We start from the raw sequence: 27,737 nt of genomic DNA, 5'->3' as shown, positions 1-27,737 counted from the left end.
TGCTGCAAACTCTCCTGTCGTGCCTTTGTTTCTTAAAGACTTTCACCTAACATTTAGCGTATAGATTTTACTACTAACCAACCTATCATTTTTTCTATGGATGTTTTTCTAGGTGTGGAGATGGAAGGAGAGGTGGGAACTTAAGGAAAATTGCCTTTTGACCACGTTAATAACAGAGTGTAGTAATAATCTCACTCTTGGAGATTTCATTGTCTCTGTTAAGTTTACATTCATTGGAATATAACTTTAATCATTTAAAAGGTCAGGACCTATTTTACACTTGTTTTAAAGAAGACGTTCTCACTGTTGTCTCTGAGAATTTACTAGGTAGGATGCTTATACTTTGTTATGTGGATTACTATTTGCTAAGAATAAGCCAAGACCAATGAATCCATTTCACTGAGGAGTGGAGAGTGGAATAGAGCAAAGTCCCCAAAACAAAAACTACTTGCCATATGTTACCTGATGGCCTAGAAAGCACATTATTTAAGCCACTCAACTGACTTGTCAGGAGGAAATAATTCTTACATTTAGAAAAATTTGCCAAAATGAAGAGAAAGAGGTTTCCATTCTTCTCCTTTTCCCACCTCAACTCTTATTAAAAGTCTAACTTTTAAAGTTAATTTCATTTATTTGGGAAAACTGAGAAGGTCTGTGATTTTTTGATATGTCTGTAGCTGGCTAAGTAGTATAGATCCTACATATTACAACCCAATGAGGCTGCACTGCATGCAACTGATAAAAAATGGAAATAGGATTTAAGAATAATTCGCATCATTTTTCAGTAGGGTAGTAAACTTGTGACTTAAAACACAGTCCCTATAACTTTAGTAAACTTAGCTATTTAAATTTAATTTAGCATTTCAAAAAATGAGTCATAAACATTTTCCTAACTTAGGCTTCCTTGGTAAATGCACTAAACTGTTTCTTCACGGGAACATGTAGAGACACTGGCACAAAGTTCCCTCGAAAACCATAACATTTGTGATTGTAGAAGTGTTGGCTGCTGTCCTTCCATACCCTCAATGGTAAATCTGACAAATTCTCACATCTAGACAGTACTAATGTTAATCGTAGAATTTAAGAGATTTTGGGCTTTTGTTTCCCACCTAAAGGACCGTGGGGAGGTATGCCTTCCTTCCACTGATGGCTGTTTCTCATGGATATTGAGGCTTCTGCTTTGACTGGAGATAACCAAACATCTTGCCTCTGATGGGGAATATCTTAAGGTTTTGCTAAATAGGGCTTTTCAGTTTTTTCTTACTTCCCAGTAAAAATAATCTTGTCTCTTGCAAGATTTTCAATATCTCATGACTTAGATAATATTTTTCTTTCCAGATCAAACTTGTTAAACGCATGTAAATGTTTGTAGTTACTGATTAACACTACATTTGAGTGAGCCACTGCATTTCTTATGGCTGCGATGACTCTTAAGTTTCCCTCTGGGTGTGGTGAGGCTGCGCTGCTTTTGCTAATGAACAATAATGAGAGAGTAGCTAACTGCTGGCTTTGCCATGCCTCCAAACACATTCCTGCCTTTTAATGACTTTTATTGACCAAAAACAAAGCAAAAGCAAAAAGCCAGAAAAAAAAAAAAGGAAGAAAAAGAAACAAAACAACACCTAGGGTGTGACAGAAAAGTTTCTTAGAGTCCATGAAAAGCACCTAATTCTGGGTCAGAAGAGAATCTCGGAGAAGAGGTGGGGAGAGGTTTATAATGCTTATTAAAATAATGTGGAGAGAAGACGTGTTTCAGGTGGATGATTTCAAATCGTACTTTTATGAGATGGTTTCTTTGGGTCTCCATGGAAGACTTCTGTGAGCCTCTTCTCATAAAGAAAAGACCAAATTGGCTGAGATGAACAGCTTATATTTTGTTATGTGGATTATGATTTGCTAAGAATAAGCCAAGACCAATGAATCCATTTCACTGAGGAGTGGAGAGAGGAATAGAACAAAGTCCCAAATGGGGAAGATCAATACTTGATTTACTAAAGCAAGCCCTAAAAAAAAAAGTCAATAACTGGTTATATTTTTTTATACTTATTTCTCTGCTTGGTTTATATTTATTCATATATGTAATAGCATTATCTAAATATTTTAAACTATAAAAAAAAACAAACGAAAAAAAAACAGAAACAGAATCATAGATACAGAGAACAAACAAGTGGTTGCTAGAGGGGAGGGGATGGGGGGATGACTGTAATAGGTGAGGGCAATTAAGAGGTATAAACTTATAAAATAAATGAGTCAAAGGGATAAAATGTACAGTGTGGGAATACAGTCAATAATAATATATCTTTGTATGGTAACAGATCGTAACTAATCTTATTATGGTGATCATTTTGTAATGTATAGAAATATTGAGTCACTATGTTGTATACCAGGAACTAACATAGTGTTGTAGGTCAATTACACTTAACAAACAAACAAACAAACAAACAAACCCATAGAAAAAGAGATTGGACTTGTGATTACCAGAGGCAGGTGGTGAGGGGAGGGGGAATTGGATGAAGGTGGTAGAAAGGTACCAACTTCCAGTTACAAGATAAATAAGTACTAGGGATGTAATGTACAACATGATTAATATAACTAACACTGCTGTGTGTTATACATGAAAGTTGTTAAGAGAGTAAATCCTAAGAGCTCTCATCACAAGGAAAAAATGTTTTTTTCTTTTCTTTTATATCTATACGAGATGATGGATGTTCACTAAATTTATTGTGGTAATCATTTCATGATGTGGTCAGATGATTTTTAAAAAATTTTTATTGGAGGGCTTCCCTGGTGGCGCAGTGGTTGAGAATCCGCCTGCCGATGCAGGGGACACGGGTTCGTGCCCCGGTCCGGGAAGATCCCACATGCCGTGGAGCGGCTGGGCCCGTGAGCCATGGCCGCTAAGCCTGCGCGTCTGGAGCCTGTGCTCCGCAACGGGAGAAGCCACAACAGTGAGAGGCCTGAGTACCGCCAAAAAAAAAAAAAAATTTATTGGAGTATAGTTGATTTACAATGTTGTGTTAGTTTCAGGTGCACAGTAAAGTGAATCAGTTATACATATACATATATCCACTCTTTTTTAGATTCTTTTCCCATATAGGTCATTAGAGAGTACTGAGTAGAGTTCCCTGTGCTATACAGTAGGTCTGTATTAGTTATCTACTTTATATATAGTAGTGTGTATATGTCAATCCCAATCTCCCAATTTATTCCTCCCCCATGTTTCCCACCTTGTAACCATAAGTTTGTTTTCTGTATCTATGACTCTATTTCTGTTTTGTAAATAAGTTCATGTGTACCATTTTTTTAGATTCCATATATAAGTGATATCATATATGATATTTTTCTTTGTCTGACTTATTTCACTCAGTATGACAATCTCTAGGTCCATCCATGTTGCTGCAAATGGCATTTTTTTTATGGCTGAGTCATATTCCATTGTATATATGTACCACATCTTCTTTATCCACTCCTGTCCATGGACATTTAGGTTGCTTCCATGTCTTGGCTATTGTAAATAGTGCTTCAATGAACATTGTGGTGCATGTACCTTTTCAAATTATGATTTTCTCTGGATATATGCCCAGTGCAGAAGACCTAAATAGACATTTCTCCAAAGAAGACATACAGATGGCCAAGAGGCACATGAAAAGATGCTCAACATCACTAAATATTAGAGAAATGCAAATCAAAACTACAATGAGGTATCACCTCACACTGGTCAGAAAGCCATCATCAAAAAATCTATAAACAATAAATGCTGGAGAGGATGTGGAGAAAAGGGAACCCTCCTACACTGTTGATGGGAATGTAAATTGGTACAATCCTATGGAGAACAGTATGGAGGGTCCTTAAAAAACTAAATATAGAACTACTATAAGTCAAATGATTATACTGTACACCTTAAACTTATATAGTGCTGGATGTCAATTATATCTCAATAAAAGTGGAAAAAAATTGTATCTGCCTTAAGTTACTGTAATCCTGATTCTGGGATAAATTTTTTTTTGCTTTATCACATAGTCTACTATAGAAGTCAAAACAAAGACAGATCCTTTACCCAAGATTAGATTTTTTGGACTTCAGACAGAGTATTCGGAATGCAAATGCAGTTTTATTTTAACATATTTAATATAAACACACAGATGGACAACAGCTGCTAATTAGTTTCCTGTTTCATCTGTTATACCAACTGTGAGCTGTATCATTTTAGGATGAGTGAAGATGACAGCGGAGAGTGAGAAAAAAATTCTAGGATTTGGAGATTAAAACAATAATGGCAGTTGATCATACCAAGATAACAAAAAAAATAGTTAAGGATAAACTAATCATATACTAATTTCTTCAGAGGTCAAGGACAAATTCCTGAACTATAAATATTTTCTGGGTGTCTACTTCACATATAGGATCAAACTATATACTACTTATAGTCATCATTTAGTCCTCCTTCAGTCCCACTGGGTTTTCAGGTACTATGGAGTCATATAAAACAGAACAAAGTATGGTCATCGCCTTTAAATGTACAAACCAGTGCAGAAAACATGTGACAAAATTTAGAAAACTGAATAAAATGAGCAAATAAATTAACACTGATTGAACTTAAAATACATTAATTAAAGTGAAAATACATATAAAAAGAAATGTTATAAATGTTGAGTGGAATAGAATGATCAGAATTGGTTTGGGATAATTAGGAAAGGCTTTCTGGACATATTACCCTGTATGGGAGTCAGGTCATGTGAGAAAAACATTTCGAAAATTACAATAATACCTAGAGGTAATTCTTGGAAGAAACAGTAACATCAACTGTAATAGCAGCTCTTAAGGATTAAAAAAGGCAAATGTAGTAGCCACTAAAACGTGTCATTAAGAATGGGAAGAATCTCTTGTCAATAAACATGTTTGTTATGGTAAAAAAAAAATTTTTGGTTAACCAATAGAAAATGAGAGACCTCTGTTGATAAATGATCAGAAAATAAATCTATTACGTTGACTTAAAAATTAAAACTTTATTCCATAAGGGAAGCTGGCAGTTTATAAAGAGGACAAGAACCATTTAAATTCAGATCTAAATTCTGTCTGATAATATGAAATTTCTAGTTTTATAAAGTAAGCACTAGGAAGCTAGGATATGTTTGGTTCACAAATTGGAGGATGTAAGGCACTGGGCTTTGTTAAGTTCATCTTGATAATTCCTGCTAAATGTGTCAGTTTTATAAGAATCCAATTTGCTATCTCTGCGCCTGTTCCCCTTCTGTTTCATGCTTCACTGCCAAGAGGCAGCTTCACAAATTGGCAGCAGCAGGAGCAGGCAATTTAAATCCAAAACATCAATTTATGACAGAACCAAGCAATCCCAGCATGATTTGAGTGGGGCAGGCTTCTGTGATGGCAATTTTCCAGAAGGGGGAATTCTTTTCTTAATTAAGGGAATTTCCCAGCCTTTCAGGCCTTGAAAGGCTAGAAAGTCCAAGTCAGCAGTTTGTTAGCTACCTTACCAAGCTGTTTCAAAACTATGTAGAAATATAAACAGCTCAATAGTTAAAACTCAGTTTTAGGAAAGTTATAAATTTAATCAATGCTGAGCTTTATTTAAAAAAATTTCCCCGAGTGGATTTTGTGTATTTGAATCATAATTACTGCTTGGTATATTTAAGAAGTTAATGTGTAATGTTTGGATGTTAATATCTATTGAATGGTTAAATCCCCCAAATCTACCCAGTTTTTACTCTGTTACTCTACTTCTTTTGTCCTGATAGAAATGCATGACATGTTTTATTATAGTAGGTTTTTTTTTTTCTTTTAATACCTGCTGTGACCATCTAGTACTTTTTTGAGCATGAAGAGATGTACCCACTGAGAACTGAGTCTCTCACTCTGTTCTCTTTGCTACTGCACATGACAACACCTCTCAGAGATGTAGTTTTAAGCATTGAACTTGATGTTAATTGGTTTATATTCATGAACTGGACAGATTCTTTAAAATCATCATCATCCTGCTCCTCACAATATAATGAGTCATTTTGTACTTAAATTTTCGGGTGCCAGAATGCATATATGTTACTCTGGAAAAACATTTTACCTTTTGTGAAAGATGGCTTGGGAGAATTAAATGTGTGTGAAGTGAACGAGAGTGACAATAAAAATTATTTTTTGGGAAAAAAAAAGATGTTAATGTGTAAGATCATCTAAGCCAGTGGGAGCAGCTCCCCAACTTTTAAAGTTAGAAGCTTCCTAAATTCATTTGGAATTCTGTTCCCCCGTCCTGCCCCACATTCTTCAGAAATATAAAATGAATCATCCTAGGTGCAAAGCTTTATATTATGCATTTTTTTCTGATGTACCTCAGTTACCAATATAATTTTGTTGTCAGTGCCATATTTTCTGGTCTGCTCCTATGGCTAAGGTTTTTGTACTCACTTTGAAGGGACCCTGTAAGATTTTTCTGGACAGTTGCACAGTTGGAAGTTTCTAGGTTCCATGGAAAAGGAGGATGGTATAGGAAAAGATAGCAGAGTTGTCTACTCTAGAAGAGGTACTCCTACTAAGTGCTATAGACATAGGGTTACCAAGACATACCTTGTCCTGGATTTCATGGAGCTTACATGTTGGGAAAGAAAACAACACTGGCTCAATATGAACAAATCCTTTTCCCACCCTGTTTAGGCCACATCAGGACACTGAGGGAAAAAAGAAAAAATGTAAAAACAGAGAAGCACATATGTGCTAAATGACCAATATCTCAACCAAGTCTGGCCACAATTGTCATGGCACATATAATACTCTGTACTTATGTATGTATGCAAACATCCTCATTTGTCTTAGACTTCCTCCACAGTAGGGAAACAGTAGCTCATGCTGCCTAGGAGAACAAAAGGAAGCTAACAGGTTACTGAACCAGCCACGGGGAAAAGAAAACTAGGATATCTACTGTTCCATATTCAAAGTAGAAATAGGATGTAGCTTAGAAGTATTATAGTTTACCCCTGTAAACACAAACTAATTTGTGCCAGTTTAAAATCACTAGGTTTGACTAATTTCATATTCAGACCATGTTCAGTGTCCCCCTCTTTCCTTTCCTGTTACTTCTTGGCATTTATTGAGTAGCTACCATGTGCTGGCAATGTTCTAAATGATAAGGATAAAGCCATGAACAACTTGTTTCACATGCCCACCAGCAAGCAGTTGAGGATAGCAGTTGTTTTATTTATCATTTTACCCCTGGTATCAATATAGCTTTGCATACGGCAGACACTCAACAAATAGTCGTAAAGTGAATAAAATAAAAAATTAAAAAACACTCTCAAATAATTGTGGGTATATGCCAAGATTTAGTTATAAAGGTCTTCATCAATTACTCACAACTGAGAAAGATTAGGAACAATCTAATGTCTGACAACAAGGGATTGTATAAATCAATCAAATTATACTTTTTACTAGAGAATAATATGTAGGCATTAAAATGACATAGCAGAGTACTATGTAATGATATGGACAGATGTTTATGGTATACTGAGTATAAAAATGGAGGGAAGGAAAATGGAAGGCAAAAATAAGTATAATTTCTTTGTTTTTTTAATACACATTCACATACGCATAAACTGTATACATGCATAGAATTAAAGAATAGAAGAAGAGTAATGTTGGGTAACAGGATTATGTGTTAATTTCCTTTGCTTTAAAAAAAATCTATGTTTTCTAAATTTTCTTCAATGAATGTTTATTTGTTCTAAGATTAAAAAGTCACATTAGGGACTTCTCTTGCAGTCCAGTGGTTAAGACTCCGCGCTTCCACTGCAGGGGGCGCGGGTTTGATCCCTGGTCAGGAAAATAAGATCCCGCATGCCATGAGGCTAGGTCAAAAAAAAAAAAAAAAAAAAGGTACATTAAAAATGTATACCTGGGCGGGGGGGTGGGTGTGGGTGGGCGGTTTCCCAAGATGGCACAGTAGAAGTATCCAGGACTCACCTCCTCTCATAGGCACAAAAATTTTAGAATTATTTACAGAACAACTATCAGTGAAAAAGACCAGAACCTATCAGAAAAGATAATATAACTAAAGACAAAGAAGGAAGCACAACAAGATGGGTAGGAGGGGTGAAGTCACGGTATAGTCAAGACCCAAACCCCCAGATGGGTGATATACAAATGGGAGAATAACTAAAATTGCAGAGGTGCTCCCTAAGAAGCAAGGGGTCTGAGCCCCACATCAAGCTCCCTAGCCTGGGGGTCCTGTACCAGGAAGATGAGCCCCCAAAACGTTTGGCTCTGTTGGTCAGCGGGGCTTGCTTTCAGGAGTCCCAGAGGATTGTGGGAAATAGAGACTAAACTCTTAAAGGGCACACACAAAATCTCACATGCTCTGGGACCCAGGGAAGAAGCAGTAATTTGAAAGGAGCCTGGGTCAGACCTACCTGCTGATCTTGGAGAGTCTCCTGGAGAGGCAGGAGACAACTGGAGATCACCCTGGGGAAACAGACATTGGCGACAGCCATTTTTGAGAGCTTGTTCTGCTACGTGGACACTGGTGCTGGCAAATTCCATTTTGGAATCCTCCCTCTAGCTTATTAGTCTCAATCCCCAGCCCCACCTCTGCCCATCAAGCTTGTAGGCACTGGTACTGCGATGCCTCGGGTCAAGCAACTAATTGAGCCAGGAAACAGCTCCACTCACCAGCATACAGGCTGCCTTAAGATCCCCTGAGCCCACAGCCACCCCTGGACACGGCCCTGCCCAACTGAGGGCACAGGACCTGTCCCCACACACCACTGCATAGGCACTAGACCTGAGACCCCCAAGACTCTGCAGCCAGAGATACTGGGACCCAGTTCCACCTAGTAGTGGGCAGGCACCAGCCCCAGATTCACCTGGGCCCTGATCCCACCTACAAATATGCCTGTTTTAGCCTTGGGAGCAGTCTCACCCAGTAGCAGGCACCTTGGATGAGAATGCTAGGCCTGGGACAAACTGCAGCTCCACAGCCCACTGTGGCAGGACCCAGACTACCCACCAGCAGGCCACCACCTGCCCTGGGACTGGCTCGGCCCCTACACTGCCCAACAGCAAGCCAACACAAGCTTTGGGACACCCTGGACTCCATAGCCAGCTGTGTCAGGAAATGTCCCCACTGACCAGTGGTCTGACACCAGCTCTGGGACCACTGGGCCCTGCAGCCAAACCCTGCCAATGGGCCAGCACTAGCTCCAAGGCTTGGCTTCACCCACTGGTAGGTGGGTACCAGCCCCAGGATGTCCTGGACTCCGACTTCACCCACCAGTGAGCCAGCAATAGCCCTGGGCACCCTGGGATTCTGCAGCTAGCTGTCTCGTGACCCAGCCCCACCAACCAGTAGCTGGCAGCTCTGTACAAGGCAGGGCCTGCTAACCAACAAAACTGGGGGCCAGTCACACCTACCAGATCACCCAGAGTAGTCAGCCTGCTGAAACAGAAGGACCTACACAGCCCACATAGGGGACACCCCTACAGCACATAGCTCTGGTGACCAGAGTAGGGTGCACTGCTGGGATACATAGGAAGTCTTCTACAAAAGGCTACTTCTCCAAGATCAGAAACTGTAACCAACCTACCAGATACACAAAAATAAAAAACAGCAAGTTAGGCAAAATGAAGTGATAAGAGGAACATGTTCCAAATGAAGGAACAAGATAAAACTCCAGAAGGAGAACTCAGTGACATGGAGATAGGCAATGCACCCCAGAAAGGGTTCAAGGAAATGATCGTAAAGATAATCAAAGAACTAGGGAGAAGAATGGATGAACAGAGTGAGAAGTTAGAATTTTTAGACAATGACTTAGAAAATATAAAGAAGAACGAAACAGAGATGAAGAACATGATAACTGAAATGAAAATACACTAGAAGGAATCAACAGTAGACTAGGTGATACAGAGGAACAGATCACAGTGAGCTGGAAGATAGACTAGTGGAAATCACTAAAGCTGAAGAAAAAAAAGAAAAAAGAATTTTAAAAATGAGGACAATTTAAGAGACCTCTGGGATAACATCAAATGTATTAACATTTTCATTATAGGGGTCCCAGAGGAGAAGAGGAGAGAGAAAGTGGCAAGAACATATTTGAAGACATAACAGCTGAAAACTTCCCTAACCTGGGAAAGGACACAGACAGCCAGGCCCAGGAAGCATGGAGAGTCCCAAACAGGATCAACCCAAAGAGGACCACACCAAGACACACTAGTAATTAAAATGGCAAAATTAAAGATAACGAGAGAATATTAAAAGCAGCAAGGGAAAAGCAATGAATAACATACACAGGAACTCCCCTAAGGCTATCAGCTGACTTTTCAGCAGAAACTCTGCAGGCCAGAGGGAGTGGCACAATATATTTAAAGAGATGAAAGGGGAAAACCTACAACAAAGAATACTCTACCTGGCAGGACTCTCATTCAAATTTGATGAAGAGATCAAAAGTTTCACAGACAAGGAAAACATAAAGAGCTCAGCACCACCAAACCAGCTTCACAATGAATGTTAAAGGGAATTCTCTAAGTGAAAAAGAAAAGGCCACAATTAGAAACATGAAAATTATGAAAGGAAAAAGATCATCGTAAAGGCAAATATACAGTAAAAGTCAACCACATACAAAGCAAGTAAGGAGGTTAAAAGACGAAAGTAGTAAAATCATTTATATCCATGATAAACAGTTAAGGGATTCACAAAACAGACATAAAATATGATGTTAAAAATAGTAATTTTGGGGCTTCCCTGGTGGAGCAGTGGTTGAGAATCTGCCTGCTAATGCAGGGGACACAGGTTCGAGCCCTGGTCTGGGAGGATCCCACATGGCGTGGAGCAACTAGGCCCGTGAGCCACAACTACTGAGCCTGCGTGTCTGGAGCCTGTGCTCCGCAACAAGAGAGGCCGCGATAGTGAGAGGCCCACGCACTGCAATGAAGAGTGGCCCCCGCTTGCCACAACTAGAGAAAGCCCTAGCACAGAAACGAAGACCCAACACAGCAAAAATAAATAAATTAATTAATAAACTCCTACCCCCAACATCTTCTTTAAAAAAAAAAAAAGTAACTTTGAGGGAAGGAGAGTAAAAATGCAGGGTTGTTAAAATGTTTTTGAACTTAAGAGATCAGTAACTTAAATTAATCACATATACATATATACATAAGTAAATTGCTATATATATAAACTTCGTGGTAACCACAAACCAAAAATCTATAATAGATACACACACAGAAAAAGGAAAGGAATCCAAACATAACAATAAAGATAGCCATCACATCACAAGGGAAGAGAACAAAATAAGAATGGAACAAAAAAGAACTACATAAACAACCCCCAAGCAAGTAACAAAATGGCAATAAATACATACCTATCCATAATGACTTTAAGTGTAAATGGACCAAATGCTCCAATCAAGACACGGAGTGGCTTAATGAATACAAAAACAAGACTTGTATATATGCTGCCTACAAGAGACTTGTTTCAGATCTAAAGACACACACAGACTGAACATGAGGGGATGAAAAAAAGGTACTCCATGCAAATGGAAATCAAAAGAAAAGCTGGTGTAGCAATACTTATACCAGACAAAATAGATGTTGAAACGAAGATTGTACAAGAGAAAAAGAAGGATGTTACATAATGATCAAGGGATCAATACAGGAAGATATCGCAATTGTAAATATATATGCACCCAACATAGGAGCACCAAAATACATACAGCAAATATTAAGAAACATAAAGGAAGAAACTTACAGTAACACAGTAATAGTAGGGGACATTAAAAAACCACTCACATTAATGGAAATATCATCCAGATAGAAAATCAATAAGAAAACGTTGGACCTAAATGATACATTAGATCAAATGGAGTTAATGGATATATATAGAACATTCCATCCAAAAGTAGAATACAGATTCTTTTCAAGTGCACATGGGACCTTCTCCAGGACAGATGACATGCTAGGCCACAAAACAAGCCTCAGCAAACTTAAGAAAATTGAAATAATATCAAACATCTTTTCTGACCATAATGCTATGAGACTAGAAATCAAATACAAGAAAAAATAAAACTGCAAAAAACACAAACACACGGAGGCTAAACAATATGCTATTAAACAACCAATGTATCACTGAAAAAATGAAAGAAATAAAAATAACCGGAGACAAATGAAAGCGAAAACACAATGATCCAAAATCTATGGGACTCAGTAAAAGCAATTCTAAGAGGGAAGTTTATAGCAATACAAGCTTACCCGAGGAAACAAGAAAAATCTAAGATAAACAACCTAACCTTACACCTGAAGGAAGTAGAAAAAGAACAAACAAAAACCTAAGTTAGTTGAAGGAAAGAAATCATAAACATCAGAGCAGAAATAAAAGATATAGAGACTGAAAAATCAATAGGAAAGATCAATGAAACTAAGAGCTAGTTCTTTGAAAAGATAAGCAAATTGGGTAAAACTTTAGCCAACTCATCAGGAAAAAAGAGAGAGGACCCAAATCAATAAAATCAGAAATGAAAAAGACAAAGTTATGACCGATACCACAGAAATACAAAGGATCATAAGAGATTACAAAAACTACTATGTACCAATAAAATGGACAACCTGCAAGAAATGGACAAATTCCTAGAAATGTACAATCTCCCAAGACCGAACCAGGAAGAATTAGAAAACATGAACAGACCAATTGCCAGTAATGAAACTGAATTAGTAAGCAAATAACTTCCAACAAACGAAAGTCCAGGACAGGATGGCTTCACAGGTGAATTCTACCAAACATTTAGAGAAGAATGAACACCTATCTTCCTCAAACTATTCCAAAAAATTGCAGAGGAAGGATGCTTCTCAACTCATTCTATGAGGTCAGCATCACCCTGATACCAATACAGACAAAGATATCACACACACACAAAAATTACAGGCCAATATCACTGATGAATGTAGATGCAAAAATCCTGGACAAAATATTAGCAAACCAAATCCAACAATACATGAAAAGGATCACACACCATGATCAAGTGAGATTTATCCCAGGAATGCAAGGTTGGCTTGATATCTGCAAATCAATCAGTGTGATACACCACATTAACAAATTGAAGAATAAAAACTCTATGATCATCTCAACAGATGCAGAAAAAGCTTTTCACAAAATTCAACATTTATGTATAATAAAAACTCTCAATAAAGTGGGTATAGAGGTTACATACCTCAACATAATAAGGCCATATATGATAAGCCCACAGCTAACATTATATTCAATGGTGAAAAGCTGAAAGCATTTCTTCTAAGATCAGGGACAAGACAAAGATGTGCACTCTCACCACTTTTCTTCACCATAGTATTGGAAGTTGTAGCCACAGAAATCAGACAAGAAAAATAATAAAAGGAATCCAAATTGGAAGGGAAGAAGTAAAACTGTCACTGTTGCAGATGACATAATACTGTACATTAGAAAGTCCTAAAGATGCCACCAGAAAACTACTAGAGCTCATCACTGAATTCAGTAAAGTTGCAGGATACAAAATTAATATAAAGAAATCCGTTGCATTTCTATACACTAACAACAAAAGATCAGAAAAAGAAATTAAGGAAACAACCCCATTTATAATCACAACAAAAGGAATAAAATACCCAGGAATAAACCCACATAAGGAGGTAAAAGATCTGTACTTAGAAAACTGTAAGACACTGATGAAAGAAACTGAAGACCACACAAATAGATGGAAAGATACACCGTGTTCATGGATTGGAAGAATTAAAACAACCACACAACACAAGGCAATCTACAGACTCAATGTAATCCTTAAAAAATACCAATGGCATTTTTCAAAGAACTAGAACAAAAATTTTTTTAATTTGTATGGAAACACAAAAGACCTTGAATAGCCAAAGCACTCTTGAGAAAGAAAAACAGAGCTGGGGGAATCAGACTCCCTGACTTCAGCCCATACTACAAAGCTACAGTAATCAAAACAGTATGGTACTGGCACAAAAAGAGAAATATAGATTAATGGAACATAATAGAAAGCCCAGAAATAAACCCATGCCCCTGTGGTAGTCAATTAATCTATGACAAAGAAGGCAAGAATATACAGTGGAGAAAAGACAGTCTCTTCAATATGTGGTGCTGGGAAACCTGGACAGCCATATGTAGAAGAATGAAAGTAGAATATTTTCTCATACTATATACAAAAATAAACTAAAAATGGATTAAGGACCTAAATGTTAGACGAGAAACCATAAAACTTCTAGCAGAAAACCCAGAACACTCTTTGACATAAATTGTAGCAATAATTTTTTGGAGCTGTCTCCTAAGGCAAAGGAAACAAAAGCAAAAATAAATAAATGGGACCTAATTAAACTCAAAAGTTTTTGCACAGCAAAGGAAATCATTGGCAAAATGAAGAACCTACTGAATGAGAAAAAATATTTGCAAATGATATGACCAATAAGGGATCAATATCCAAAATATATAAACAGCTCATACAACTCAATATTAAAAAAACCCCAAACACCCTGATTAAAAGATGGGCATAAGAACTGAATAGACATTTTTCCAATGAAGATATATGATGGCTAAGAGGCAGAAGAAAAGATGCTCAACATCGCTAATCATCAGAGAAATGCAAATTGAAACCACAATGAGATATCATTTAACACTTGTCACAATGGCTATCATCAAAAAGACCACAGGTAACAAATGTTGGCATGGATGTGGAGAAAAGGGAACCCTTGTACACCGCTGGTGGGAATGTAAATTGGTGCAGCCACTGTGGAAAACAGTATAGAGATGACTCAAAAAAAAAAAAAAAATAGAACTACCATATGACCCAGCATTCCACTCCTGGGTATATATCCAAAGAAAATGAAAACATTAATTTGAAAAGATACATGCACTCCAATGTTCATAGCAGCATTCTTTACAACAGCCAAGTTTGGAAGCAACCTAAACGTCCATCAACAGGTGAATGGATAAAGAAGATGTGGTGTATATAGACTATGGAATACTACTCAGCCATAAAGAAGAATGGAAGTTTGCCACTTGCAACAATATGGGTGGACCTGGAGGGTATTATGCTTAATAATATAAGTCAGACAGAAAGAGACAAATACTGAATGTTATCGCTTATATGTGGAATCTAAAAAATACAACAAACTAGTGATATAACAAAACAGAAACAGACTCACAGATATAGAGAACAAGCTAGTGTTTACCAATGTGGAGAGGGAAAGGAGGAGGGACAAGATAGGGGTAGAGGATTAAGAGGTACAAACTACTATGTACAAAATAGACAAGCTACAAGTATGTATTGTATAGCACAGGGAATATAGCCAACATTTTATAATAACTATCTATGGAGTATAATCTATAAAAATTTTGAATCACTATGTTGTACACCTGAAACTTGTATAATATTGTAAATCAACTATGCTTTAATAAAAAAAAATAGTAAATAAACAAGAAAATAAATAAAAAAGAAGAAAAAGTATACCTAAAATATCTAGAACAATGGCCTACGAAGTTCATAATAGAACTGGACCAGGAAGAGAAGGTGATCATGTTACACCCATTTTAAAATGTTTCAACGTCCGACTACTAATTATTGGGTTGGCCAAAAAGTTCAATCGTTTTTTTCTGTAAGATGGCTCTAGTAGTGCTTAGTTGCCTTTACCTTCATTCTAAACAATTTTGTTTGATTGTATGTGACAGCTGTCATATCAGCGTACATTTAAAAAAAGACATCAAAATTTGTGAATTTTTGTGTAGCCTTTTAAATATTGAAGATGGAAGAGAAAAAGCAACATTCTCGGCATATTATGCTTTATTATTTCAAGAAAGGTAAAAATGCAACTGAAATGCAAAAAAAGATTTCTGCAGTGCTGTGACTGATCCAACATGTCAAAAGTGGTTTGCAAAGTTTTGTGCTGGAGATTTCTCGCTGGACGATGCTCCATGGTTGGGTAGATCAGTTGAAATTGATAGTGATCAAATCGAGAATGGAGACATGAATTGAGAACAATCAATGTCATACCACGTGGGAGATAGCTGACATACTCAAAATATCCAAATCAAGCGCTGAAAATCATTTGCACCAGCTTAGTTATGTTAATCGCTTTGATGTTTGGGTTCCATATAAATTAAGTGAAGAAAACCTTCTTGACTGTACTTCTGCATGCGATTCTCTATTTAAACGTAATGAAAACGGTTTGTTTTTAAAACAAATTGTGACAGGAGATGAAAAGTGGATACTGTACGACAATGTGGAATGGAAGAGATCGTGGGGCAAGCGAAATGAACCACCACCAACGACACCAGAAGCCGGTCTTCATCCAAAGAAGGTGATGCTTTATATATGGTGGGACTGAAAGGGAATCCTCTATTATGAGCTCCTTCTGGAAAACCAAATGATTAATTCCAACAAGTACTGCTCCCAGTTAGACCAACTGGAAGCAGCACTCAACGAAAAGCGTCTGGAATTAGTCAACAGAAAATGCATAATCTTCCATCAGTATAACTCAAGATCTCATGCTTCTTTGATGACCAGGAAAAAACTGTTAGAGCTTGGCTGGGAAGTTCTGATTCATCAGCCGTATTCACCAGACATTGCACCTTTGGAATTCCATTTATTTAGGTCTTTACAAAATTCTCTTAATGGAAAAAATTTCAATTCCCTGGAAGACTGTAAAAGGTGCCTGGAACAGTTCTTTGCTCAAAAGGATAAGTTTTGGGAAGATGGAATTACGAAGTTGCCTGAAAAATGGCAAAGGTAGTGGAATAAAAAGGGTGAATATGTTGCTTGATAAAGTTCTTGGTGAAAATGAAAAATGTGTCTTTTATTTTTACTTAAAAACTGAAGGCACTTTTTTGCCAACCCAATACAACTCCTTAAACAGCACTGAAAGACAGTATACAGTCAGTAGTAAGCGGACTGCTTCAGGAGAGTCTTTTTTCGCACAGGTAGTTCCTAACTTATAGATTATGTTCCCAGAGTCTATATGAGAAACTGGCTGTTTGGAACCTGGAACACATTCCTTTAAAAATAATACTATAGATGGTGGGCAAGACTCCAGGGTAGTTAAAAACAAACAAATCTTCATTTAGCTCATAATGTTACTAATACGTTGCTGAATTATGCTTTAGTATTAACCTGAATTTTGGAAACAAGATGGAAGACTGAAGAAAGAATGTTGAAATGGAAAGCATTTGTTTAAGTCATCTTCCTATCTACCTTTCTAGAGTCTTTTCCTGCTGTCAAATGTACTTCTTGCCATGCCTACAGTATCTTGCTATGCTAAGGTTCTGATGTGGTCCTGTTCAGGGTTTGCCCTATGAGCCAAAGAACTCTAAGTTCTAAGTGATTAGTTCCTGTTTATTTAGGACAGCAGATTTACCCAGATGTTGGATGTCTGATTTGAACTATTAAATATTAATATGCAAACAACTCACTCTCAGGTAGAATACGTTTAAACACAAATGCACCTCTAAATATTAGATTATCAAGAAGTATAGCAAAGTGAACAGAACAAACACATTTAGCCAATGTGGAGGATATTTGGGCTTAATAAAACACCTCTCCTAAACAGACTGGATCTTGAGAGTCAGGGAAAAAGGAGATTAACTGTTCCTCTAAAGTTTCTTGCTGTTCATGGCTTTTCCCCTTTCACTTCTCAAAAAGCTTTCTCTCCCTTCCCTTCTCTTAAAAGTACTCACAGAGGAGCTTAGATGGTGAGTAGGGGAAAGGTTAGAATAGGGTAGCCATTTGTGAATCTCAGTCATTTGTAAATTGAATTAATGTAGGTCTGAATACCAAATTACCATTATTTACATTGCATGCACACTCTCTTCTCCTCTTTCCCATTCTCCTCTCTTCACTCCTTCCCACCCCCTGGAAGATACTATGAACGTGTTATAACAAATTACCCAAAGGCAATAAATGCTGCAAAAGTGGCTCTAGTAGTTGTGGGAGGAAAGATAAAAGAAGAAATTATAAAAGGAAGGGGCTTTTCTCTTTATGGAAGGGAGAGGTGTCTATTTTACAGTGAATAAGAAGCTTTATTTAGGGGTCCAGAAAGTAAACTTGAGCTACTGTAATAAATCCTCCTATCTTTTTCCCCCACTTCTATATCACCTAAAGATCTAGAATTTTGCAACTCAAGTCCTTATAATTCATTCATACACACAGTCAATATTTAATTCAAAATTTAAACTAAATTTTCCTCTCTGGTTTTTGAAATATTGACAGTTACTATTTACTTAGGGGTTTTATCTATTAAAATGGATATATAATATTTAGTTTATTAACCTTAATATTAATAAATTGTGGGTGCTAAGCCCAGTTAAGAGGGCAGCATGGTACAGCAAAAGGAGAAAGACCCTGGAGTTAGACAGGCCTAGGTTGGACTCCTCATTCTGTCTTTTACTAGTTGTATGACTCTGAACAGCTTATTTAATTTTTTTGCGCTTCAGTATTATTATCTACAAAATGGGGATAAAAGACACTTATCTGGATCGGTTGTTTCATGAGGCCTAAATAAGATAAGTAAGTGAAAGAATGTAGTATAGTACTATATATATAGTAGGTAGTAAGTAAAGATTAGTATCTCTTTCCAGGAAAAGACTTGCATGTTTGGAGTGAGGAGGCTGGAGAAAATGGATGTGGATTGGGTGGGGAGGAAAGACAGGAGTGAAATAGAATTGAAAACAACTTCGTAGTTCTTACTAATAACTATCTTATTCATTTCTGTAGTACCAAAGACTGAGACAACATCTGATATAGCATAACCCTTCATAAAAGTTTGTTGGATTATTAGAGTATACTTACCCACATATAATAAAACCCCAATTCTGCCACAAGTATATAATTGGCACCTTAGAAAGATCACATTTGTAGCAGAATAGAGGGTGAGTTAGAGGAGAACAAGGCTTGAGGCAGGGAGACCAGTTAAGAGGATAGCCTCATGTGTCTAGACAAAAAGTAAACGGAGCCCCAAACTAAGCCAGGATGGTAGAAATGAAGAGATAGGAACGTACAGAAGAAGTACTGATGAGGGAAACTGTATGGGATTTAAATACAGGGCTGAGTGAGAGACAGAAGCTTTCCATTCAGGTTTCTTCTGGCTCAGGTGACTGGGTGGCTGGTGGGCACAGTCACTGAGCTAGAAGAACTCAAAGAAATGGAGTAAGATGGTAGTGGGAGGCGCAGTGAGAAAGGAAAGGAGGGATAATGAATTTAATTTTACACGTTGAATTTGCTCTGCCTATTGAACTTAAAGAAAATATATCTAGTAAGCAGGTGGATCATCTAGGCATGGAGCTCAAGACAGAGATAAGATCTGGGAGTCATTAGCATACCGAATTAGAAGGAAAAAAGGTCAAGGCTGAGCCATGGTGATACTTACATTTGGGAATGAGCATAGGAAGAGAAGCTGCCAAAACAAGAAAGAATAAACTACAAATGGAGAATGAAGAAGTTGAAATGGTGTATTGCTGGAGAGGGATGTAAAATTGTGGTAGAGAGACCTAATAGCTGGGTTACGCAGGCATTTTATTTGTGTTTACAGACACATTCCATTTCGATGAGGCTTTGCAATCCAGATGAAGATGAATCAACACTGACACCCTTCTGTTTTATGTAATAGCCTTCAAAATGTCTTTTGATTTAATCTCTTTTTTAAAAATTCTACTTCCAAATTTGAGCAAAAGCTCTGGAACTTTCTAAAACATCTGTATTACTAGGCTGTAATTTATAGTGCATTTACAGTACATGTAATTTTAAGGACAAGATCTATATCTATTTCAGTTTTGAATATTCAAGAGCCTTTGGCTTAAAATTCATAGTAGAATCATGATTAAGTTTACCACACCCTTGTTACTTCCTGTGATCCATGAGCCAGTGGCTTGGTATTCTTGGGAACTTGTTAGAAATGCAAAATCTTGGCCCACTCCAGATTTGCTGAATCACAATCAGCATTTTTAATAAGATCTCCAGGTGATTCAAATAGGTACACAATTAATACTTCCTGACTAACTGAACAATGAATAAACAAACTGTATTGCTGTTCTTATTTCTAGTAGGTCTCCCACTTTAGCTCATGTGATACAACTTGGGCAAATTATCTTTCCAAAATATGGTTTACTATGTTAATTCTGCTTTAAAAAAAAGCTGCAAACTTAACCAAATTGGGTAGTGCTGCCTGGATTACGAAGCCTTTCAAAATCTGGCTTCAAATTTCTACCAAATTTACACATATTATCCTTCTACCTGAACCTCCTACTCTAAACAGTCTGGCCTGACCTGAGTAAACTATTCTTTCTACTTCTCTATTTTTGTTCATCTTGTTTCCTACTTGGTTAACATACTCTCTTTTTCTAAATACACAAATCCTATTTATCCTTCCTGTTCTAGCTAAAATGAAATACCTTCATAATGATATTATCTTGTCTTCAAAATGAGAACTGTGGATTGTTAATTTCAAGAAACTTAGATTCCATTTTCACCTCTGCCACTAACTTGTATATTGCTGGGCAAGTTCAATGAACATCTCTGTGTTTAAAAGCTTGTCTTTTTCATACACAAGGCCAATAGGCACATGAAAAGATGCTCAACATTGCTAATCATTGATAAATGCAAATCAAAACCACAATGAGATATCACTTTACACTTGTCACAATGGCTTTTATCAAAAAGACCACAAGTAACAAATGCTGGTGAGAATGTGGAGAAAAGGGAACCCTCTTATGCTGTTGGTGGGAATGTGAATTGGTACAGCCACTGTGGAAAACAGTATGGAGGCTTCTCAAAAAACTAAAAATTGAACTACCATATGACCCAGCTACTCCATTCCTGAGTATATATCCCAAAACACTAATTTGAAAAGATACACGTACCCCAGTGTTCATAGCAGCATTATTTATAATAGCCAAGATATGGAAGTAACCTAAATGTCCATCAACAGATGAATGAATGAAGATGTGGTATATACAATGGAATACTACTCAGCCATGAAAAAGAAAAAACTTTTGCCATTTGCAACAACATGAATGGACCTGGAGTGTATCATGCTTAGTGAAATAAGTCAGACAGAGAAAGACAAATACTGTATGATATCACTTATATGTGGAATCTAAAAAATAAAACAAACTAGTGAGTATAACAAAACAGAAACAGATTCACATATATAGAAAACAAACTAGTGTTTACTGGTGGGGAGAGGGAAGAGAAGAGGGATTAAGGAGTAGAGGATTAAGAGGTACAAACTACTATGTATAAAATAAATAATCTACAAGGATGTATTGTATAGCACAAGAATACAGCCAATATTTTATAACTTTAAATGGTGTATAATCTATAAAAATTCTGAATCACTATGTTGTACACCTGAAACTAATATAACATTGTAAATTATACCTCAATAAAATTTTTTTTACATCATAAAAAAATTTGTCTTTTTAAAGAAAAATGCTAGGAACCACAATAGTATTGTGTTCCACACAATGAGAGAAAATATGTCTAAGGAATGTGTTTTAATATTCACATAATACTTAAAAATGAATGTTTTAAAAATATAGTTAATGCTCACGTATTTGAAGTACCCCTCCCATAATCTCCACTGTACCCTCTTTTTAAACGAAATGTACAAGAAACAAAGGCAAAATTCATCCAGGTCAATCCAAGTAAGTTATAGAGTCTTACCCTTCAATTTTAACATTTATTGTTGAAGTCATGGTAGGTGATAAGAATAAGAGCTGAGAAGTAGAATCATACAGAATTTAAACCCAGACTGAAACCTTTTAAAAATAACAAGAATAGTACTCTTACTCCCTACTCTTATCTGGCATAGCTGAGTAAGGGTTCTGTGCTTGCTGACATTCTTGAGATATTTCTCTCCCTGCTTTAAACATAGGGTAGTTTCTCCCATGACCCTGCTTGTTTCCCTGGAGAGCTTCACATAGAGGCTTCTGTATAACAACATTTGCTTTCATTAGCAAACGGCTATATAGGAAAGAGAAGAATGAAGAGGGAGACAACCTTCACAGAATATCAACAGGCTGCAGATTAAATGTACCTTGTTTCCTTTGCTAAATTCCCAGCACAGATTTCCATCTGAACAGTTATAAATTCTTTCCTCCTACATTCCACCTCTGCATTTTAAACCATTTATTCTGGGCCTCTTCAATACAGCACTCTAAGACTGAGAAAGTTTAGAATTGCATCAATTGTATTTTTAAAAAATTGTTCTCAGTTTTATGTAAGGTATTAAATCCAAGAAAAGAATATACTAAAGATGTGCATATTCTCAAAATTGCCTATATCTTGCTTATAAGTTTTGTTGTTCTTTATTTGCTGTTTTCAAGGGACATTTTGAAGTTACATGTAATAGCAACATTAATTATTAGGAAATGTCTATAACGAATCAACAGCTGGTCCTAGAAAATCAAATATTAGCATATCAACATAGGAACCTTTCAATGGTGTTTTGGCCTTTGTAGTAAGGTAATGGCAGCATATATAGTATATATCAAGTTAGCTTTTTTTTTTTTAATACAAAAGTACAACATTAGGAGGAGAGAATGACAGAATTATAGTCAAGACAGCATAAGGTAAAAATGATACACACAAACAAAAAGCACCTTTTAACTTATAATAGTTCTTAGAGCTCATTAAATGCACTTGGAGGCAGGGCCAGAGTCAGCGGTGGCTGGGAAACAAATTCTAAATCTGGTGCGTTTGTTCCCTAGAGTTTCAGGCCTGTTCTGTGCTATTGGAACTCTTGGGTTCATCCTACCTCCTCTCAAAAATTAATTTTTGCCTTCTTTAAAGGTGTATCTGCATCAGGATAATTTTTAGATGCTTGGAAGTTTATATATATGAAAGGATGGGTTACTAGTCAGGTCCAAATTCAACCCTCCCCGCTTTTTTTCACTGGGTTCTTTCTATCCCTTCCCAGGGCTACGGAGCCTGGGTCAGGGTGATACTAGGTAACCTGCAGCACTGGCTTCACCAGCATGGGTTCTAAGTTGGCTGGTTACTTACCTATGGACTTCTCTAGAACTAAACTTTCAGGTAAATACAAATGGTGAATTTAAAAAAAAAATGATGTTTGAAAATATGTGTAACAGACTCTACTCCAGTGTCCACAGGGAAAGAAAAAAAATCAGGAGGAAAGAAGAGAAGTTTAAAAGGTGAGATTAACATAAAAACTACTGCCTTTCAGGTTACTAGCAAGACTCTGTGTTCCAGGTTTGGACTACATTGTGTCCAGTTTGAGCCTAAACTGGGGTTTATAGGAGTCCCAGCATACCTTGTGAAATGGTAGGGCAGAGCCTCTTCAAGAGCATATTTGAGCCCTGGGAAAGCACTCATCTTAAGGGAAGGACGATCCAGGCATAATGAGCTTTGCTCAGTGACAAGGTGGTGATAAGACAGAAAGGGGCAATTATGGGTGACAGATACATCAGGGCATCCATCACTCATATTTGTCTCCTAGCTTTGTCTCCAGCAGGCTGTTGTTTGAGTGTTACTAAGAGCAGGCACACCTCTGGTGAACTGGAAATAGTGCCTGGTGAAAGATGGCTGAACAGCAGTGTTGCATGGAAGTGGGATGCTCAGAAAGAGCAGACTTGTTTTTGATTGCATGTGCAGCTGGAGCTGGAGATGCAGTTGGAAATTTACAGAAATACTTGGGGAATTTAGCAGAGGGCTGAGTTAATTTAGTAAATGGGGTAATATGCTCTCAGAGATGGGCAATTATAGTCAATGTGTCTCCCTTTGTATTTACAAGTGGGTGAAGCCTGGAGAAACTCAGGTTATATAAGAATACAAAAATCAATATAAAAGTCCTAGAAAATAATTGCACTTAAACTTCAAAGAATCAGTTAGTACTAATTTTGACATTTCCCTCTTGCTCTTCTCACCCATGTCTTCCCTATCTTTCCTGACATAAGTAAAAGTATGAATAGGAATAACACCCAAAGCAGAGCAACATATTTCTCCTATTGTAAAAGGCATTCCAGAAAAATGTCTATCGCTAAAGGACATAGACATCTCCATAATTCTTTGACTTCTGAAGAATGAAATAAGTGAAAATTATGGTATTAAATTTCTTTCTCTTTAGCAACAATCCCGCCTAGTTAGTACTCCCAAAATTCATATTTGTACAATAACAACTTCAAAATAAAATCCAATACTTACTTGTCTCCCACAATTCCCAAGTTGATTGTGGGGTAACCATGCTCCTGAATTGTTGCTAAGAGGGTTGAACGGTTGCTGTCTCGAATCTTTCCTGGTAAGAGGTCATCTTCAGGATTTAGCAGCTACAAAGCCAAAAAAAAAAAAAAACCACTACAAATTATTTTCCTAGGATAATATTGCCTATTGTTAATGGGAAAAAAATAGATCTAGTAAACAGAGATTAGCACATCTAGCACCTATAACAGTATCTGGCCCATAAAAGATATATACTCAAAAGATCTTTAATAAATATTGAAAGCATAGGAGGATGAGAAAACATTCCCCCAGAGTTAAAAAACACGCAGAAATTTAAGTGGTGACTAAACAGCAGGCCAAATATCACACCAGCTTTGGCTACAATTTGACAGAGTAGTGCTCTGGAGATAGCTGCCTTTCTACTGGTTTGTTGTTTACTGGGTCAAATTTAAAAAAAAAAAACAACTTTCTTTTTTCCTCCCACTATTATTTTCTAATCTGACCTTCACTGAGAATATTTGAGGAAGAGACCGTGTGACATGATATTCTCAAGTCTGAAGAGAATGATCATTTATCTTTTCTTTCAAGCTTTTTGATCTCTTTTGTGAAGTGGGATCAGTAGTACCGAAGAAGTTAAACTTATGTGAAGGAGAGGGAGCCAGATATCTTGTCTCTATTAGCAAACTTAAACAAGTAATACTTAACTGCACACACCCATGATTCCATGACTTTGAATTGAATCACCCTTTAGAGATTTAACATCTACTATTATAGGTCAATGAAGAAAATTATAAGCTTATTTTATGTTAGGATGTTCCAATGAAGCAGTGTAGTGTAGAAGCAAGAGTCTACCTTATTCAGATAAGGTTCAAATTCAAGTTGCCCAAACACATTATGCCATAATTTTCTCATTTATAATATATAGTAATAAAACTACCTTGAAAGGCAGTTGTTAGGACTGAGATAATGAACACTCAGTTAACATAGATAAATATACAACAATTCTCTGTCCTTTCTTTATGATCCATGATATTGAAAGAGCACCTAATTCCCCCCAATTGTTCTCATATTGTTACTCCTAGATGCTAGTATGTATGGAATCAGTTTATAACGTGAACACAGATTTATATTTATTAGATTATAAAATACTTAAGAGTAGGAGGTCCCTAACACACACAGACACACACAACATGCAAATTTAATTTACACAATTTTAAGATGTACTTTGATTTCAGAAAATTACAAAATGAAAAAAAAGTACATCTTTGAAGTGAGAAAATCTGGAATATTATCTTAGGAGGTTGAAGGCAAGCCTGCACATTTCAGATGCTTAGGCTGTTAATATGGTCAATACTTAGGGTTTTGTATCTCAGTTCTGCCAAACAATGACCTCAAGCCCCTTTAGTCTTCCTTCTGACTCATTAGTGATACCATGTGGCTGGACCTTTGGCTTTATGTTGGAAAAGTAGTAGCTTTGCAAACAACTGTCCCCTTCAAATATCTGCAGAAAAACTTTGATCATCTTATTCACTGTCACCTGGGAGACTTCCCTTCAAATACTGCACTAATCTAACTTAATCAGATCCCATGTGACACTGCAACCCACTTTCATCCTTACTCACTGGCAGAGCTTGGAAAATTGCTATTGCAGTACTAATACAGATTAATTTTCTGATCTTAATTAACACACAGTTATTGAACTTATAATTTTATAAGGCCAAGGCTTGCAGCTTTTAAACTCCATTAATAAGACAAGTTGCTGCAGAAAGAAAACTGAGCGGTTATATAATATTTTTTTCACAAAGGGTACTGACCACCAACTGAGTAATAAGATTTCCCCGTTATTAGGGTGGTTTCTTTGCCATTCATGTTCCTCTCTGTTATTTTGCTGCACACAGTTCCAGAAATAATAGAACAATTAGCGATCACTAGAGAACCAGTTGTTTGTCTGTAAAATTGACATAATGAAATAATAGCTAGTTAAGTGAGGGTATGGGATTTCCAGTGCATTTTAAGTATTTTCAAAGAAAACATACAGAATCAAATGGAAGATTATAAGGTTGCATATACTAGAATAAATTCACAATATTCCTCTTTAAAAATGTAATCTTATTTTCCAGCTTCTTATACTTCTAGTCATCTCTGGAATGATGCCTGAAACTTATTCTAGTTAAAATATAAAAGAAAAAATACAATATAAAGTAAAATAAAACATAACCCAAAACAAACAAAAAAACAAAAACATAACCCATTATCTTCATACCTTGTTACTTATCTACCACATACTAAATTTCAATTTCCTGTTTCTGTTATTGTCAGTGGTGCCACTGTATTTCCAGCTTTCAAACATTTAGCCTTTGATTTTTTTCCTTTGTAGTTCACTATCTTCCCAAAGGTTTCAATCCTTAATCCTTACTCCATCTCCTTTTTTTTAAAATGTTTTGCTCCTTTATACACAGGAATCCATCTCCTCCTTGACACTACATTTTCATCCACTCTCTTATCAACCCTCCCCATCCCCCAATTTCAGGCATTCAATATATCTGAATTTCTGCAAAAGCCTTATAATTGGCTATCTTGCCGACAGACCCTTTCCTTCTGAGAAATAAAATAGACACATCTACTTGCAAAACTGTACGATTACTTGCATAACAGGTAAACTGTACCAAACTATGATATGTAACAAACTATCTTAAGTCAAATTGTTATAACATAAGCTTGTTCAGACCTGTATGTTCCTATAAGATTATGGACAATTAGAGACCATGGTAACTCCATATGGACCCGTGCTCCAAAGATAAAATGAAATTGTTTCAGCAACTCACCTATTTCACAAAATGTGATCAGTCTCTGCCTAGACCGTACTTACTAACTACCTTAAAACCACCTCATGACCAATCCCAGTCCTCAAAATCCTGTAAGTATCCTTCTGTAACTTCCTCCTCTTGAGACACTACTGAGACTCTCAAGGTGATGCTCTTCCTTGCTCAGAAACTTTAATATATCCAGCTTTGTATGATCAACAGGTTTCCCTGGTGGCCTCTGTATTAGGACAATGATGGTCATGAAGGTCCCTACCAACACTTAGGCAAGACCTCATGCCACCACTATTCTCATATTGGTTACATTGCACTTCACTGAGGTCTTTTGAGCCTCTTTGCTCAGGGGAGTCTTTATGATGGTAAGTCCAGCACTTACATTAAACTCTGATCCTTTTTTGTTGAGCTCCCAAAGTTAGCTGAAATTTATTTTGTTTCTGAAGGGGAGCAGAATATGCCACCTCCAAATGTGTCCATTTGGCACATGCACTACTTTGAGCTGAAGGCAATCAAGACCCAGCAGACTCAGTAAAACATTTACTACTCCCTTCACTGCCTAAAAGAATTTAGACAGGGGGCCTGGCCCAGAAAGAGAGCCATTACCAGAGATAACTTTTTTTTTTTTTCCCGTTGCGGAGCACAGGCTCTGGACGCACAGGCTCAGTGGCCATGGCTCACGGGCCCAGCCACTCCGCGGCATGTGGGATCTTCCCGGACC

The 27,737-nt window shown here is 37.0% G+C and overlaps 1 protein-coding gene across 14 annotated transcripts in view; it reads right to left on the bottom strand.

The window, feature by feature from the left end:
- The window catches only part of GPHN (gephyrin), a 651,195-nt gene that overhangs the window by 44,677 nt on the left and 578,781 nt on the right, over positions 1-27,737 (bottom strand). For all 14 annotated transcript variants that reach the window (XM_055088534.1, XM_055088535.1, XM_055088537.1 and 11 more), the window contains one exon: positions 24,186-24,307. In XM_055088534.1, the coding sequence (XP_054944509.1) occupies positions 24,186-24,307 (122 nt within the window). The remainder of the gene's footprint in view (positions 1-24,185; positions 24,308-27,737) is intronic.

The sequence above is a fragment of the Physeter macrocephalus genome, chromosome 11, assembly GCF_002837175.3.
Source record: "Physeter macrocephalus isolate SW-GA chromosome 11, ASM283717v5, whole genome shotgun sequence".
NCBI classification, from domain to species: Eukaryota; Metazoa; Chordata; class Mammalia; order Artiodactyla; family Physeteridae; genus Physeter; species Physeter macrocephalus.
This window is presented reverse-complemented; position numbering and strand designations above follow the sequence as displayed.